We start from the raw sequence: 16,901 nt of genomic DNA on the forward strand, positions 1-16,901 counted from the left end.
TTTCCATTGTTATTGTCTGTGATATCGACTTGTACTTTACTTATTTAGTACATCAAGTCATGCTTGTTATACTTTTTTCTTTGAAAATAAATAAACATTTTATGGAAAAAAAAAAAAAAGAAATTACAAAGGGGAGGGATTGGCTCCAACCGCCAATCGCCTCCTACACAGATTGTGACCTCACAGGAAATGACCATATAAGGATGTGAATACAAACAACAGCATGAGTAATAAAAGAAGGTGGTGTCTTCACAGACAGCCAATCAGACATTTGTATTCTTTCAAAAGAACCAATCACAGACATGTTCAAATAGACTAGCAGTGAAGTGTGCAAACGATCAGGTGCAGAGCCATGTTTTCTGTGAGGCAAACACTAGAAATATGGCTCTGCACAAGATCAGTGTGCAAACTGACTAAATGCTTTCAATGACGCGAACCATACAAAATCATGGCTCAGTGGACCATAATATTCATATAAAGAGCAACCATATCTGCAGTGTCCGCCAACGTCTGTCTGTGCGAATATACGCTCACATGAGCGCATTACAGCAAAAACGACACTGGGGGATATCTGACAACATACATACAGGTCTCTCCAGCCTTCTAGGACCTATTTGCACAGTAACAAAGTATTAAATCAATCTGGGCAAGTGCCCGCTCACCACACAAGGCCCAGATGCTTGTACTGCTCCACTTCTGATGTATCAGTCCCTCTCCAAGCCAGCGTCGTCACACCGCACCATCCTTCTGATGGTTGGTGACTGTCATGCAGGAAACATTTGGGTTATCTTGAGCCCTCCGATCCGTCCACACGCTGATCCAGCAAACTGTGTTCCGGAATTCATTAGAGGCCACCCGATTCTGCTTCATGCCACACAGGCCGCAGTCTTTCAATCGCACACCCACAGCTGCCTGCAGGCAGGTCTTTAATAGCATCCCAGCAAGAGACAGAAACGTGCCATGTCTGTCCCTTATATCTGCTTACCCAGCAGGCTGTTCGGTGGCTTGGCCTTGTGGGTAGGTAAGTGGAGTATTGTGGGTAGGTAGTTCCTTGACTGATTTGAACATATGAGTCACTTCCTCAATCACTACATCTCCCACAATGCTTTGTATTATGGCTTAATGAAACCAAACAAAAATCTTAGTAACATTAATTAGAATGAACACTAGAGGAAGCCAAACTATTGTTTAAAGAACATCACATATTTACATAGTAAGTTAGGTGGTAAAAACTGCTGCGCTACATATCCTATGGAGGAAAGCAGGTTTCCTACCTGAGCAAGACCTTAACTTGTCCAGTGGATAATACACAGGTCTTTAAGGATCCTGCAGATAAGAATCTGGAAGCCTTTTTAAAGGCATCCTTCGCCCTGGCAGGTTCCGCTATTCAGCCCAAAGTAGCAGCAATTGGGGTCTGTCAAGCGTTGAAGGATCAGGCTAGACGGCCCAATAGACCGGAGGATTCTGTTCAGGATGGAGCAGATCTGCCTCAGGCTCTTTGCTTTGCTGTAGATGCCCTTAAAGACTCCATGCAGCAGATCTCCCGCATGGCTCTTTTGTCTGTGCACATGCGCAGAATTTTACGGCTAAAAGGCTGGCCAGCAGAGCTCCCTTGTAAAAGGATGCTAGCTGGTTTTCCTTTTAATGGAGAACGTTTGTTTGGGGATGATCTTGATAAGTACATCCAAAAGATATCTGGAGGAAATAGTTCCCTCCTTCCTGTGAACAAGGTAGCTACACGGCCCTTTTTTAAGATGCCACACACTCATTTCTCAGGTTTTTCAGGCACTAGTCAGTTCCAACGGCACCAGGGATCTGCTGCCAAAAGTAAACAGCAGGGCCAGGGCCAAAAGAGGCCGTGAGTCCAAAGGTCCGCTAATACCGGAACCCAAGCCTTCCTTGTGAAGGGACGTCCCCACTCCTGGTGGGGGGAAGGTTGCTGCAGTTTTCGGGATTGTGGGGAAAGCTAATTTAGGACAGGTGGGTCATCTCCACAGTGTCTCAGGGGTACATGCTGGAATTACACTGTTACCCTCCTCAAAGATTTGTGAGGTCCAGCGTTCCTACGGACCTTTCAAGAAAGGGTTTATCACTCCAAGCACTAGACTGTTTAAGGCCTTAGTTCTACTGCTTTTGTTCCGAATGCAGGTGGTACAGAATTCCACAAACCTTCTGCAGTTTCCGCTAGGGATGAGCTTCGTGTTCGAGTCAAACATCGGCTGTTTGCCCATTCGGCGAATACCGAACGTTATGGGCCGTTTGTGCCAAATTCGTGTGGCGCTCACGGCCCACAATGCACTGCACCATCGCAGTGCATTGCTGGCTCATGATTGGCCAAGCATGCACTGTGACCCCGCATGCTTGGCCAATCACAGCGCCTGCAGCGAGGAGAGCCATGATTGGCCACAGGCAGGATGCCTGTGGCCAATCATAGCTCAGGCTGTGTAGTACACGCCCCACACTATATAAGGCCGCCAGCTCGGCGGCCTTGTGTAGTGTGTTGGCGTCTGTAGGAGTTAGTGGGTGTTCTCTGTGTACCTTCAACGCAGTATACACCGTTCGTTATCGGCCGATTTAGCATTCTTGCTCTTCTGTAGTGGTTGTTGTCTGCGTGCCCTGACCGCAGAATACACCGTTATATCCACCTATATAGCTAGCTATATTGCTCTTTTTAAATAGAGCTTGCAGTCAGTTGTAGGAGATTGTGCGTGCTGTCTGCGTGCCCTGACCTCAGTATACACCGTTATATCCACCTACATAGCTCTTTTCTAATTGAGCCATCTGCCATCTGCAGGAGTGGGTGTTGTGTGTGCCTCCAGCACAATATACACTACCCAATTGCTGGTTTTCCCATCTCCCTTCAGGCCATTACCATGTCTGGAAGGCCAGCAAGGAGAGGCAGACAGGCGCAAGCCGATAAAAGAGGGCAAGCAGGCTCTGTATCTAGAGACAAAAGTGCTGGTCGTGGACACGGTGCATCGTCATCATCAGCACGTGGCCATGGGACACGCTTGTCCTTCTTTTGGGCAGCTGGACATGTTGAGCCGCAACATGCCGAAGACTTGGTAGAGTGGATGACCAAGCCCTCTTCATCCTCCTCATCCTCTCTCACCCAGGCTCAGGGTACTAGCAAAGCAGCTGCCAATGCATTGTCTTCCCTCCTTTCAATGTCATCATCAGTGACTTCTTCCCTAGACCCACCACGTCCTCCTGAGGAGTCTCCTGAACTCTTTGAGCACAGTTTTGGGTACATGCTCCAAGAGGATTCCCAGAGAGAGGGGATGCTCAAGAAGGACAGCAATCTGGCAGTCTTGTTCCACAAGCTGCAGCATACTGTCAGGTTTGCTCCAGCGATGAAGAGGGAGGGGATGATGAGGGCACTGACTCCACGTGGGTGCCTGGTAGGAGAGAGGAGGAGGAAGTACATGTCCAATGAGGCAGGATGCCCTCCGGGGGCCAGCTTAGGGACAGCACAGCGACTGAATCACACCGCAGAGCTCTGCCTGTGCAGGGCGCTGCCTCTGCGCGTTATTCTAAAAGTTCTTTGGTGTGGGCCTTTTTTGAGATGAGTGCATCAGATCGCACCGCTGATATTTGCAACATATGTCTCAAGCGTATCTCGCGTGGCCAAAACATCAGCCGCTTGGGCACCACATGCTTGACCAGACATATGTTGACCTGCCATGCAGCTCGTTGGCAAGCGTACCTCAAAGACCCATACCAAAGAACAAAGCGGACCTCTCCTTGCTCCTCATCAGCTGGGATCTCCAACCCCACTAGACCTTCAGTCCTCTCTGAAACCTGCTCTGAGAGGAATGAAGGTGTAGAATTTGGTGTGTCACAGCCAAGTGCTTCCAGGCACTCTGCTAGCAGTACACCCACGTCCGATTATAGCAGGCAAATGTCCCTGCCCCAGCTGCTGGACCGCCGAAAGAAGTTCACTCCCAGCCATCCACATGACCAGCGGTTGAATGCTAGCTTGGCTAAATTGTTAGCACTTCAACTGCTGCCTTTTCAGTTGGTAGACCCGGCCCCCTTCCGTGAGTTTGTACAATGTGCGGTTCCTCAGTGGCAGGTCCTCAAACGCCACTTTTTCTCACAGAAGGCGATTCCGGCTCTCTACCGCCATGTGGTTTGTTTGGGGGACAGGAGCCACACTGGGGCAGATGTTTTGTCAGCTCTGCAGGGGCAGGCCGAGAGGTGGTTGATGCCATGCCAGCTTAAGCCAGGAATGGTGGTTTGCGACAATGGCACCAACCTCCTCTCCGCCCTCCGACAGGGACAACTGACCCATGTGCCCTGTGTGGTTCACGTCCTTAACCTAGTGGTGCAGTGGTTCTTGGGCAGATACCCGGGCTTACAGGATGTCCTGAAGCAGGCCAGCAAAGTCTATGTGCATTTCCGCCGATCATTTAATGCCTGTGCTCGGCTGGCTGAGCTCCAAAAGGAGTTGAACCTGCCCAAGAACCGCCTTATATGTGACATGCCCACCAGGTGGAACTCAATGTTAGCCATGCTGCAGCGGCTGCACACGCAGCAGAGGGCCATCAATGAGTACCTGTGCGACTACGGCACCAGGACAGGGTCAGGGGAGCTCGGTTTTTTCTCACCACGCCAGTGGGGCATGATCAGGGATGCATGCACTGTCCTGTCACCGTTTGAGGAGGCCACAAGGATGGTGAGCAGTGACAGTGCATGCATCAGTGACACTGTACCTCTTGTCCACCTCTTGGAGCATACGCTGCGTGGAATAATGGACAGGGCACTTGAGGCAGAACAGAGGCAGGAAGAGGAGGACTTCCTTGCCTCTCAAGGCCCCCTTTATCTAGACAGTGTTCCTGTTGTGCCACCCATCACACAGGAAGAGGATGAGGAGGAGAAGGAGGAGGATGATTGTGTCAGCATGGAGGTGGAGGCTGGCACTCAGCATCAGCAGCAGAAGCAGTCTTGTGGGGATGATTTACAGTCCCAAGAAACCTGTGGACTTGTATGTGGCTGGGAGGAGGTAGCTGTGGATCATGTTATCCTTAGTGACCCAGAGGACTCCGGACCGAATGCCTCAGCTAACCTACGCTGCATGGCCTCCCTGAAGGATCCTCGTATTCTTCGGATCAAGGAGAGGGACCATTACTGGCTGGCCACTCTCCTTGATCCACGGTACAAGGGTAAGGTTGCCGACCTTATCTTGCCATCGCAGAGGGAGCAGAGGATGAGACATATCCGGGAGGCCTTGCAGAAAGGTCTGTGCAACGCGTGAGATTACAAACTCCTGGTCCTGGACAACATGTTGCTGAGGCATCGGTCAGAAGGAGCGGTGGAGAAGGTGGCCGTCTGACCGATGCGTTCAGACAATTTTTTAGTCCGCAGCCCCAAGGTATGATCGGTTCCAGCAACCATCGCCAGCGTCTGATTTACATGGTGCAGGAATACCTAGGGGCAAGGTCAGACTTGGACACCTTCCCCACCAAAAATCCTCTGGCTTACTGGGTCTTGAGGATAGATCACTGGCAGAGGCGTAACTAGAAACCTCAGGGCCCCGGTGCAAGAAATCAGGAAGGGCCCCCCCCCCGAAAAGCATGATTTTGATACTATATTTTTTTTCCACTGTACAACAAAGTAAAACATTTCTGTGCAGCCTGTGTCCCGAGTGGAACTTGTGTCACCAGTGCAGTGGTGGCCGTGGAGAGGGGTGGTGGTACTGGAGGTGGGTGGCGGTGGTGGTACTGGAGGGGGATGGTGGTCCTGGAGAGGGGTGGTGGTGGTACTGGAGGTGGGTGGTAGTGGTACTGGAGGGAATAGTGGTCCCGGAGAGGGGTGGTGGTGGTACTGGAGGGGGATGGTGGTCCTGGAGAGGGGTGGCGGTGGTACTGGAGGTGGGTGGCGGTGGGACTGGAGGTGGGTGGCAGTGGTGGTACTGAAGGGGGGGTGGTGGTACTGGAGAGGGGTGGCGGTCCTGGAGAGGGGTGGCGGTACTGGAGAGGGGTGGCGGTGGTACTGGAGGTGGGTGGCGATGGTACTGGAGCGGCATGGTGGTTCTGGAGGTGGGTGGTGGTACTGGAGAGGCATGGTGGTCCTGGAGAGGGGTGGCGGTACTGGAGAGGGGTGGCGGTGGTACTGGAGGTGGGTGGCAATGGTACTGGAGTGGCATGGTGGTTCTGGAGGTGGGTGGTGGTACTAGAGAGGCATGGTGGTCCTGGAGAGGGGTGGCGGTGGTACTGGAGGTGGGTGGCATGGTGGTGGTACTGGAGAGGGGGTGGCGGTGGTACTGGAGGTGGGTGGTACGGGGGTGGTGGTACTGGAGGAGGGGTGGCGGTGGTACTGGACATCAGGATCCCCAGATACCCCCCCTTACTTTAGGGTCCCTAGACAGTCACCCCCCTTAAAGAGGTTTCTCTGTACCTTGCTGGACTCTGCTGTGCACCTTGGCCCCCAGCAGATCTCTGTACCCCCCCCCCCCCCACCTGGGGGGAGGCAGCGATCAGCAGCTCTATGATGTTGATGGACGGCGGGATCTTCCTGAGTCTACACACACACACTGGAGAGGGGTCAGCATGGCTGTGAGTGGAGAGCGTGTCTCATGTAAACAGCAGCACAGAGACACCGGGACTTGGGAGTGAAGTTTCGTCCGCTCTCGCAAAGCACACAGCTGATCCTGCTCCCCCTTCGCCCCCCCTCCCCTCCTCTCCTCTCCTCTCTCCTGTGTTCTCTGCGGGAAATGTGAGCTTGTTCGCTTCACACCTGAATGCCCGCAGAGAGCAGAGAACACACGAGAGAGGAGGGGAGGGGAGGGGGGGCGAAGGGGGAGCAGGATCAGCTGTGTGCTTTGCGAGAGCGGACGAAACTTCACTCCCAAGTCCCGGTGTCTCTGTGCTGCTGTTTACATGAGACACGCTCTCCACTCACAGCCCTGTGGATAGCAACCACGCCGGGGCCCCCCCACAGTGATGGAATTCCAGGGCCCAGTCGCAACTGCGACTGTTGCGACCCTGATAATTCCGCCACTGATCACTGGCCAGAGCTTGCACAGTATGCAATTGAGCTACTGGCCTGTCCTGCATCCAGCGTTCTTTCGGAACGCACCTTCAGTGCTGCTGGTGGCTTTGTTACCGATCACAGGGTGCGCCTGTCCACCGACTCAATTGATCGACTGACCTTCATCAAGATGAATCAGTCTTGGATCACCCACAGCTACCAAGCACCTGAAGCTGATGTAACCGAATAATTTTTTTTTAAATATCACATCCCTTCAAGACTGCCTATGCTAATGGTGAGTGACTGTCCAGTTATGTTGATTGTCTATCCTCTTCCTCCTCCGCTGATATGTTGGAAGAACATTTTTGGTTCTGGGTGATGCCACCAGCCCAATTTTTCTGCCCCTGTTTAACAGGGACATATAATTACAATTTTTGATGCAATGCTCAAAGTGCCCAAATCAAGTTATAAGCCCCTCGGAGATCAAGCTTGGTTAAGATGGTAGTGGTTCCCAGTCTCTGGAATATTTCGGGTACCAAGGGAAGAGGATACCGGTTTTTAGCGGTGATTTTATTTCGCTCACGATAGTCTATGCAAGGCCAAAGGGTGTAATCTTTCTTCTCCACAAAAAAGATACCTGCACCTGCCGGGGGCATGGATGGACGGATGAAACTTTTTTCACTTTTCGTCATTATACTCCTTAAGTTCCCCTTGTTCCAATTCGGTTAGTGGAAAGATTCTGCCAAATTTGGCTCCTGGAAGGAGCTCGATGTGGCAGTCATAAGCCCGATGGGGCGGTAGTGTTTCTGCTCTTTTTTTGCTGAATATGTCCATGAAGTCATGGTAAGCCTCTGGAACAGATTGGTGAAACTTGGTTTCAATGTCCAGACATAGCAGAGAAGAAGGTCCGTAGGAGTCTTTAGAGCCACAGAATTGCAGGCAGTAAGGAGAGGGAAATGTGACTTCCCCTGTGGCTCAGTTGATACCAGGATTGTGGGCTTGTAGCCATGGCATACCAAGGATTACAGGAAACAAAGGTGAAGAGATGATGTCCATACGTAGTAGCTCCTGGTGTGCATTGGAAATGGTGACTGATAAATGGGAAGTTTCTTGGATAACTGGCCCAGATTTAATAGTGGATCCATCAGCCAGGTGAATGGAAAGTCTCTGAGCCTTAAGAAGCAGTGGGATCTGATGTGCAAAGGACGAGTCCATAAAGCAACTGCAGGCTCAAGAGTCAATAATGGCAGGCACCAATAAAGTCCTTCCTGGAATTTTGACAGACACTTACGAAGTTTGACTGGGCAATTTCTGACGTAGAGCCTGAGTCCTCCACAGTACAGGCATAGATTGTTTACCCGACAGTGTTGGCCTTCTTCTATAGTGAGAGAGGGGCAAAGTGCCCCCAGCTGCATGGGTTCAGATGTGTCAGTCTTGAGGGCTGACTGAGCCGGATGTGAGTAACTGGGTACTCTTGGTAACATCCAGGTTGGTCAGGAAAACCCTGTCGCCCTTTCCACCCTTCGTTCTCTCAGGCACCGGTCAATCTGTATGGCAAGATTGATTAGTGCATCTAAGGTCTGGGGTACACCAACTCGGACCAGCTCATCTTTAAAAGGTGTCAGACAGTCCCACGCGGAACTGGTAACGGAGGGCAGCGTCATTCCAGTTAGTGTCGGCACTCCACTGCCGGAATTTGGCTACATAATCTTCCACCACCCAGCGTCCCTGCTGGAGGGCATGCAGGGCAGCTTCTGCAGTTGCAGAGAGCTGAGAGTCTTTATATAATTGAGCCATTGCATTAAAGAAAATGGTGAGGTTGGTTAACACTTCAGCTTTCTGTTCCAGGAAATGCTGAGCCCAGGTTTGGGGTTCACCTAGGAGCAGGGAGACAACAAAGCCCACCTTGGTAGCTTCCAGGGAGAAAGTAGGTGTCTGTAGGGGAAAGTAAAGTTCACAGGTATTGAGAAATGCCCTGAATTTGCTTCCTTCCCCGGAGAACTTTCCAGGTGTGGGAACTCTTGGTTCAGGTGGAATCATCACAACCATAGGAGGGGGCGTGGTACCAGTTGAAGAAGTCGAGGCTTGAGAGGATTCCTGGATCCCGGTGGGAGAGGACAGTACTTGAACCCATCCCTCCATCTGAGTATAACCTTCCTGAAGGCTCTTGACAGCCTGGGTCAGGTCTGCCAGGTACAAGCAAAGTTCCTGCATTGGAGAGGCTCCTTGCTCGGCCTCAGACATGGCTGTTTGCTACTGTTACGTACCTAGTAGGTGAGCCAAATTTCAGAAGAGGCCTCTCTTACTCCTCCGACTTGAGGCCCCTGATAGGATAGACAGGAAGCACAGGAGTGAAGAGTGGTAGGATCAACAGCAGAAAGTCAGTCCAGAGGTTCAGGAGATTCAGGTCGGAACTGGCACTGCAGGCTGGAACTGGACTCAGCGGACTGGGACCAGAACAACTGGAACAGCAGACAGGCACCGCAGGCTGGGACTGGATCAGCAGACTGGAACCACCCGACACTCCTATGGCCCACTGTTGGCTGACATCACACATCCGATCCAGGATTCTAACTATATTGCCAGGATCCACCTGAAGCATGACCAGTAGCTGGCTCAGCCTCTCAGCATGCTGCTAAGAGCCTGAAGCCAGCCATCCTGTCCCCTCCAAATCCCAGAGCTCCAGTGAGCACTGGAGGGGCACAGCAGAGAGCTGGTGATTGACAGTCATTGGCTCTCTGCAGACTGAAGACTGAGAACTGAGCAATCAGCAGTGTTTAATCACTCAGTTCTCAGTCTTATAGGCAGCAAGGGACAGACACAGCATCGGACCAATGCTGCATCCACCTAGCGGAGTATAAATGTTTGCTTTTTTAAACCTGACCTTCTTTTAACCTTAAAAAAACCCCTGAATCTACGATCTAAGGACAGGTAAATGGCAATATATGAAATTTTTGTTTTTGTGGATGGCATTCTGGGAATATTGAGAATGTGCAGTCCAAGGATTATTTAATGTTACCCGGTTGTTGGCTGTTTCTAGCTTCCTATAGACAAGGAAAAAATGAAGTTGTATATAAATGAACCAGGTATAAATAAACAGGGTGCCCTCTCAGAAGCAAATGTGAGCTTCAGGGTTAGTGCATATCCTCTATGGCAGGGATATGCAATTAGTGGACCTCCAGCTGTTGCAGAACTACAAGTCCCATGAGGCATAGCAAGACTCTGACAGCCACCAGCATTACACTCAGAGGCAGAGGCATGATGGGACTTGTAGTTTTGCAACAGCTGGAGGTCCGCTGATTACATATCCCTGCTCTATGGTATATGGCGGCTGCTCTACAGGAGCAACTAAACACATATATACACAAATATTCATGCAATATCTGGCAGCAGCTGGATTTCCCATTACAATGATCATGTTGGCCAAGACTGGAGGACCAGCAACACAACTTCACATTTTTTGACCCTCTTTCTTAGTTCTCCATGAAATGTGACTCACATTGATCCAATTTCCAGCCGGTAGAAATCTCCCCCAGGTTTCGCCCAATGCCTATAAGACTTTTGTTAACTTATGGCATTTTTTTTACTTTATTTAATTGTCTCTTCTCTCTTTCTTTCCCTCCTTGTTCTCCCTTTACCTCCATCTCTTAATCTCAGATGTTGTATCGGATCCTGTTGTGACGCTCCAATGTCTCTCCAATGACAGTCTTCTGGTCACATGTGCTGTGGAGAATGGGACAAAACCCCAAATCCTTCTCACCATCAATAGAGAAGAGTTCAGGGAGTCTGAAATGGGTCTTATCAACGTGACAACGCTGTTGCCTCCTCCCTGGAACATTAGCTGCTCTGCAAACAACAAGGTCAGCCAGAAGATGACAAATGTCTTCCGCAAGTCCTGTCAAGGTGAGTAGAACATGTCCAACATCTGACATAGCCAACAAGTGTTCTTTTAGCTTTAGATCCATTGACTGGCCTAACATATGTGGAACTTATCAGAAATGAAGATTCATCACACCAGGCTACATTTGTCCAGTCTGTCTGGTTCTGGTGATCCAGTGCCCACTGCAGCCTCAGCTTCCTGTTCTTAGCTGACAGGAACCCAACATGGTCTTCTGCTATAGTAGCCCATCCACCTCAAGGTTCCACGTATTGTACATTCTGCTCACAACAATTGTAAAGATCGGTTATCTGAGATATCAGAGCATGACCAGTGTAGCTCAGATATCACCAACCTCAACCCCATACCTTTTTACACCCAACTTACCCATGCCCACCTTTTATCACCCTCAAATGGCCAGACCACACATGGATTTGGAGTTTTAAAAGGCCATAGCAGCCTTATTTTATTAACCAAAATGTAAATATTTTCAAATAACATTTGTAACGGCAACTTTATTAAACATACAGCTTTTTGGTCTTTGATGGTACTCCCACTGGTACTTGCCCACACACGGCACTTTTTCAGCAGACTAATACGGCGTACAAAGTCCGCCGTACTATCCGCCCTGATTTTGAAATGAACGGACTCGCCCACACACGCGGAGGAAAGTCCGCTCATTTCGAGCGCAACTCCAGGTAGGCGGGGCCCGCGAAGGATACATTGCTGGCCCCGCCGCCTGGTACGGACTCAAAGGGGAACCCCAATGCCGAAAAAAATCGGTGTGGGGGTCCCCCCAGGTCCACATCAGACCCTTGTCCGAGCATGCTACCCGGCCGGCCAGGAAAGGGGGGGACGAGTGAGCGCCCCCCCGAGCCGTACCAGGCCGCGTGCCCTCAACATGGAGGGTGCATTGGGGAAGGGGGGGCCATGTTGATGAGGACAAGGGCCTCTTCCCGACAACCCTGGCCGTTGGTTGTCGGGGGTTTGCGGGCAGGGGGCTTATCGGAATCCGGGAGCCCTCTTTAAAAAGGGGACCCCAGATACCGGCCCCCCCACCCTATGTGAATGAGTATGGGGTACAATGTACCCCTACCCATTCACCTGTGAAATAAAGTACAAAAAAAAACACAACACAGGGAAAAAATATTTTATTGCACAGCTCCGGGGGTCTTCCGTCTTTGGGGGTCTTCTCGCCGGACTCCTCCGCTATGTGTGTGTAGCTCTTTTACTAGCGGAGGAGTCCGGCTTTCTTCCTCCCCGCCGCCGGCCTCTTCTCCCGACTTCGGGGGTCTTGTCCCCCTCTTCGGTTCTTCTGCCAGTCCACCGCGCCTTCTTCTAGCTCTTTTACAGGCGGTGGCCCGGTCTTCTGTCGCCGCCGCCGCCTTCCGTTCTTCTTCTTCTTCTTCTCCTGGAGTGGACTTTTCCACTCGATTGTTTGATCGTGTGTACGCGGCATTACAGACATCTGCAAAGATTATTGGTGCCAAAGGGTGGGCCAACTCAATATTGAACTCTACGGACTAAGACTGGGATGCCATGAGAGTTCATGTTCTATAACAAGGTACAGTGGTCACAATATTAATTACCTCTCCAAGAAATGATCAGACAAACAGAAACAATAGATGACTCAATAAACAATGGGAATGCACACCTAGGAGGCACACAATGGGAGAGACATAATTAACAGGAAAAAAAGAAGAATGGAGAGAGGGGCTATGGACTTTCTAGGCACTATTACAAAGGATTTCATTGTTAAAAAGATATAATTTTATTTACAGATAAAACATTTACATAAATAAATATTAAAAAGAAAGAAAGTCATAAACAGTCAAGAGTTCATCAACAAACGATGTTACCACTATTAATATTGTAGTCATAATATAGTTACTAAGACACAAAGGATGTTTTCTTCAATAGTAGGTAATCCAAGACTTTGATATAATTGACAAAATAGCGGAACATCAGAGATGACAAAGTGCTGATGCTGGATTCGTGCCCGACATGTTTCTCGTACCTTTACGCTTCTTCTGGAGCAAACTTATGACAATTTTTTTAAGCAGAGAACAACAAAGATTATTTAATATGAAAAAAAAAAAGATTATGTTACAGTATCATATTTTATAGAGAAAGTGATCTGGACAGTCTGGGCTAAAAAGATGTAGCGGCGCACAATTTGGAATAGCTTATAAAGGAGCACTATGGGGGAACAAGTAATATGATGAAAAATTATAAAAATGGGGTCTACGAGAAAAAAAAAATATTATTAAAATAATTTATTATTACCCTTAACGGATATAGATCTGTAAATTCCTAGCAGGACGAAGGGAGCCAAGTGTCTATTATATTTCTCCAGCCAGAAAGGGAGAAGCTCAAAAGGAAGGAGAAAAGTTTGATATGGAGAACCAAACGTGTTTATAGTAAACTGAAGCCAGCAGGGCGGATGTTAAATAAGGTTCCCTAAAAGTGAAAAGAGAATTTTCTTTTTTAAAACCATAAGATAGACTTGAAGCAAGATTTTATAGAAAAATTTGTTTTTCAGTATATATAAAAAATCCATTTAATTTTGTTTGCTCAAAAGCAAATATAGACTCACCGCCAAAGGTATAGGCAAACGAGGGAAGACCCACAATTTTAAACGTCCTCCAATGAGCGGTGGCAAAATATTAATAGCAGAATGCCTCTGCTATTAAAAAAGGGGGGGGGGGGGGGGTAGCAGCAATGAAACCGACTGGCCTAGAATGATAAAAATCATAGGTAGAAGGATAATCGGAGAATTGGCTTTAAAAGCAACAAATGTAACAAAGTAGTTAGGGAGTCATTAGACATCGTACCTGAATACTGGGATCTCTCCAGTGGGTGCAGCTCTGTCTGCCAGTATTGGTTTCTACAAACAGATATCACGTTGAGACACGCCGGGGGGCGTATCATAAATACATGTGTCATAGGTACCCAATCGGCGTATTGGCGATATGGCGTCATTAGGACTGGCCAAGCCTCCAGCCGCGCATGCGCCCGCCAACACAACATTACGCCTGCGCATTGAGATCTAAAAAGAACAGTACGCAAAGAGGGATATGACGCAGTGAAGCTGGAGAAGACCGGACGGACAGGCAGATGGAACATAGCCACTCTAACGAACCGGTCCATCGTGTCACAAAGGCAACATGAGCCTGTGACGCTGGGTGGCCGCGTAGTGCCCAAAGCTAAACCCATATGCCCCGACACATCAGTCAACCAATTACATGTCCAGAGAACAAATATAGTATAATAAATATAGATTTCAATTTAATAAACTGGTTACAACACATAGTTTAATTTGATCAATGGGCAAAAAAAACTTTTATTTTATCAAATGACATTATAGCATCAATTTATTAATAAATATAAACAAAATAGGACTTTTTAAAGGTAAGGTCTATATGACTGGGTCTCGTTAATACCCGGGGCATAAGTTGCATTGAGTCGCTCAATCCATGTGCTTTCTTTTTTTAAGAATTTGTTTATCCCAATCGCCTCCTTGTGAATTCTGAGGGATCACAGCGAGAGCAATAAATGATATGAGAGGTGTCAAATTTGTGGTATAGGTCTAAATGTCTACTTACTGATGTAATCATTTTTCCGCCTGTAGAGTAATATACATGGTCTTTAATGTGGGAACGAAAATGTCTAATCGTTTTGCCCACATAGAAAGCAGAACATTTGCATAACATGAGGTAGACCAGTCCACGAGTATCACAGTCAGCATAAAAATTAGGAATAAACTGTTCACCATTAGGTAGTGTAAAACATTGACCTGTCTGGATCCAGGGACAAAATTAACATTTGCCACATCTATATATTCCATGTCGAGATCGGTTTTGTGTTGCAATGGAAAAATGACTGGACGTGAGTTTATTACGTAGAGATCTAGATTTTCGAAAAGTAATGTTTGGAGAATTGTTTACATATTTAGCAAGGATAGGATCCTCGCGTAGTATAGACCAATGTGAGGCCAATATTGCACGCAACTCAGAATGATGGTTGGAAAATCTGGTAATGAATCTTACAGTTGAAGACTGATCATAAATCTTTTGCTTGTACAATAAGGAGTTTCGTGATTGACATAGGGCTCTGCGTAAAATGAATTTTCTATACCCCCTATGTTTCAAGTGGTCACGTAATAAATTAGCTTGAATTTGAAATTCCTCCATATGGGTACAATTGCGGCGCAGTCTGACATACTGTGCATATGGTATGCTGCGTATAAGTGTATCAGGGTGTGCACTTGCTGCATGCAGGAGTGTATTGCCTGCTGTCTCCTTCCTAAAAAGGGTAGAGGCAATACATCCTGCATCATCTTTAAAAATAGTAAGATCAAGAAATGTGATTTTTGAGACATGACTGGCTACCTTAAATTTAAGATTAAAGGAATTATGATTCAACCTAACAACAAAGGACTCGAGTTCATCAGAAGTACCTGTCCAGATGATGAATATATCATCAATGTATCGCAGCCAGCATGAGGCCGCGTACACACGTGGGGACTGTTCGCCCAACTTTGTCCGTCAAACAGTTTCGGCAAACAGTCCGCTCAAAATTAGCATGGACGGACATGGCCACACACGACGAACGAACAGTTTGCTGAAACCGTGCGCGATGACGTGAACGGCACGTACGACGGGACGAAAAATACGACTTCCTATACACTGCATTATAATTTTCGGCGTGTTAAGCCTTTCTGAGCATGCGCGCAACTTAGTTTGTCGAACATGCCTACACACGGGCGGACTGTTCGCTCAAACAAAGTTTCAGCGGACAGTTTTTCGGAATTTCCGAAAAACTTTGTTCGTCAAACTGTCCGCTGAAACTGTCCGCTGAAGCCCACACACGAGCGGACTGTCCGCTGAAACACTGTTCAGCGGACAAAGTTGGGCGAACAGTCCGCCCGTGTGTACGCGGCCTAACGCTTTGCTGGTATACATTGACAAGGCATCTGAAAATACTTTTCACTCCCACCTCCCCAGGTACAGGTTGGCGTAGGCCGGGGCACAGAATTTGCCCATGGCCACCCCGGCACCTGGCGGTAGTGGGACTCTTTAAATAAAAAACAATTACGTGTAAGTATGAATTGTAATAAGTCCAATATGAATTCACAGAATTCCCGTCAATAATGGTCTTGTTCCCGTAGGAAGGTACGTGCGATCCTGACGCCCTGCTTGTGGAGGATGCTGGAGTACAGTGCCTCCACGTCCAAAGTCACAAGCAGGGCATCAGGAGGCACGACCATTCCTTCCATATGTTGTAATAGATCAAGTGTATCTTTGATGTATGAAGGTAGGGCTAATTCATGTGACATCAGGATAGAGCCCACTAAGCGGCTTGCATTTTACGTAAGAGAACCAATTCCTGATATTATCGGCCTTCCTGGGGGGATAGTAGAATGCTTGTGTATCTTGGGTAGGGTATAGAATGTTACCATTTTGGGATTTTTTACATTCAGGTATTCATAGGTATCCTTATCAATAAGGTTTTTCTGATAGGCAAGGCCGATGATCTGTAGATATTCATTTTTAAAAGATTGAATTTGTGTTGCAGGAATTTGTGTATACCATTCTCTATTGCATAGAATTTTGAGGGCCATGGTTGTATACATGGCCTTAGTCATCAGTACAATATTGCCGCCTTTATCGGCAGCTTTAATTTCAAGCTCTGTATGTTTTCGTAGTCGCTGAATCGCTTGTATTTGTGATCGAGTAAGATTACTAGGCATAGTTGTTTAATGGCATTAACAGTACCCTTCAGGAAGAGGCGCAGATGTTGGGGTTAAACGTAAGATCAAGAAAACGTTGAGATTTTGATTTAAATTTGGAAAACACCGGGTCAGGGGGATTAGCTATTAATGCTGTCTCATGATCTGTTAGGTCCATAGATTTATTTTCCTGCAGGAGTATTAAGTCCCGGAGGGCTCTGAAATCATCCATAGTGTAATTTTTTACTTGGTCAGAAATTTGTTTATCTTGCAATGAACGGAGACGGTCACCATTAAAAAGAAATTAGTATGTTAAATTGC

The 16,901-nt window shown here is 48.0% G+C and overlaps 1 protein-coding gene across 1 annotated transcript in view; it reads left to right on the plus strand.

Annotated features, from left to right (window-relative positions):
- The window catches only part of LOC143981557 (T-lymphocyte surface antigen Ly-9-like), a 55,047-nt gene that overhangs the window by 17,926 nt on the left and 20,220 nt on the right, over positions 1-16,901 (plus strand). The window contains exon 3 of the mRNA XM_077479501.1: positions 10,630-10,875. Coding sequence (XP_077335627.1) covers positions 10,630-10,875 — 246 coding nt within the window. The remainder of the gene's footprint in view (positions 1-10,629; positions 10,876-16,901) is intronic.

This window comes from Lithobates pipiens, unplaced genomic scaffold, assembly GCF_037356315.1.
Source record: "Lithobates pipiens isolate NorthernLeopardFrog02 unplaced genomic scaffold, aLitPip1_a1.2 Scaffold_16, whole genome shotgun sequence".
Lineage (NCBI taxonomy): Eukaryota > Metazoa > Chordata > Amphibia > Anura > Ranidae > Lithobates > Lithobates pipiens.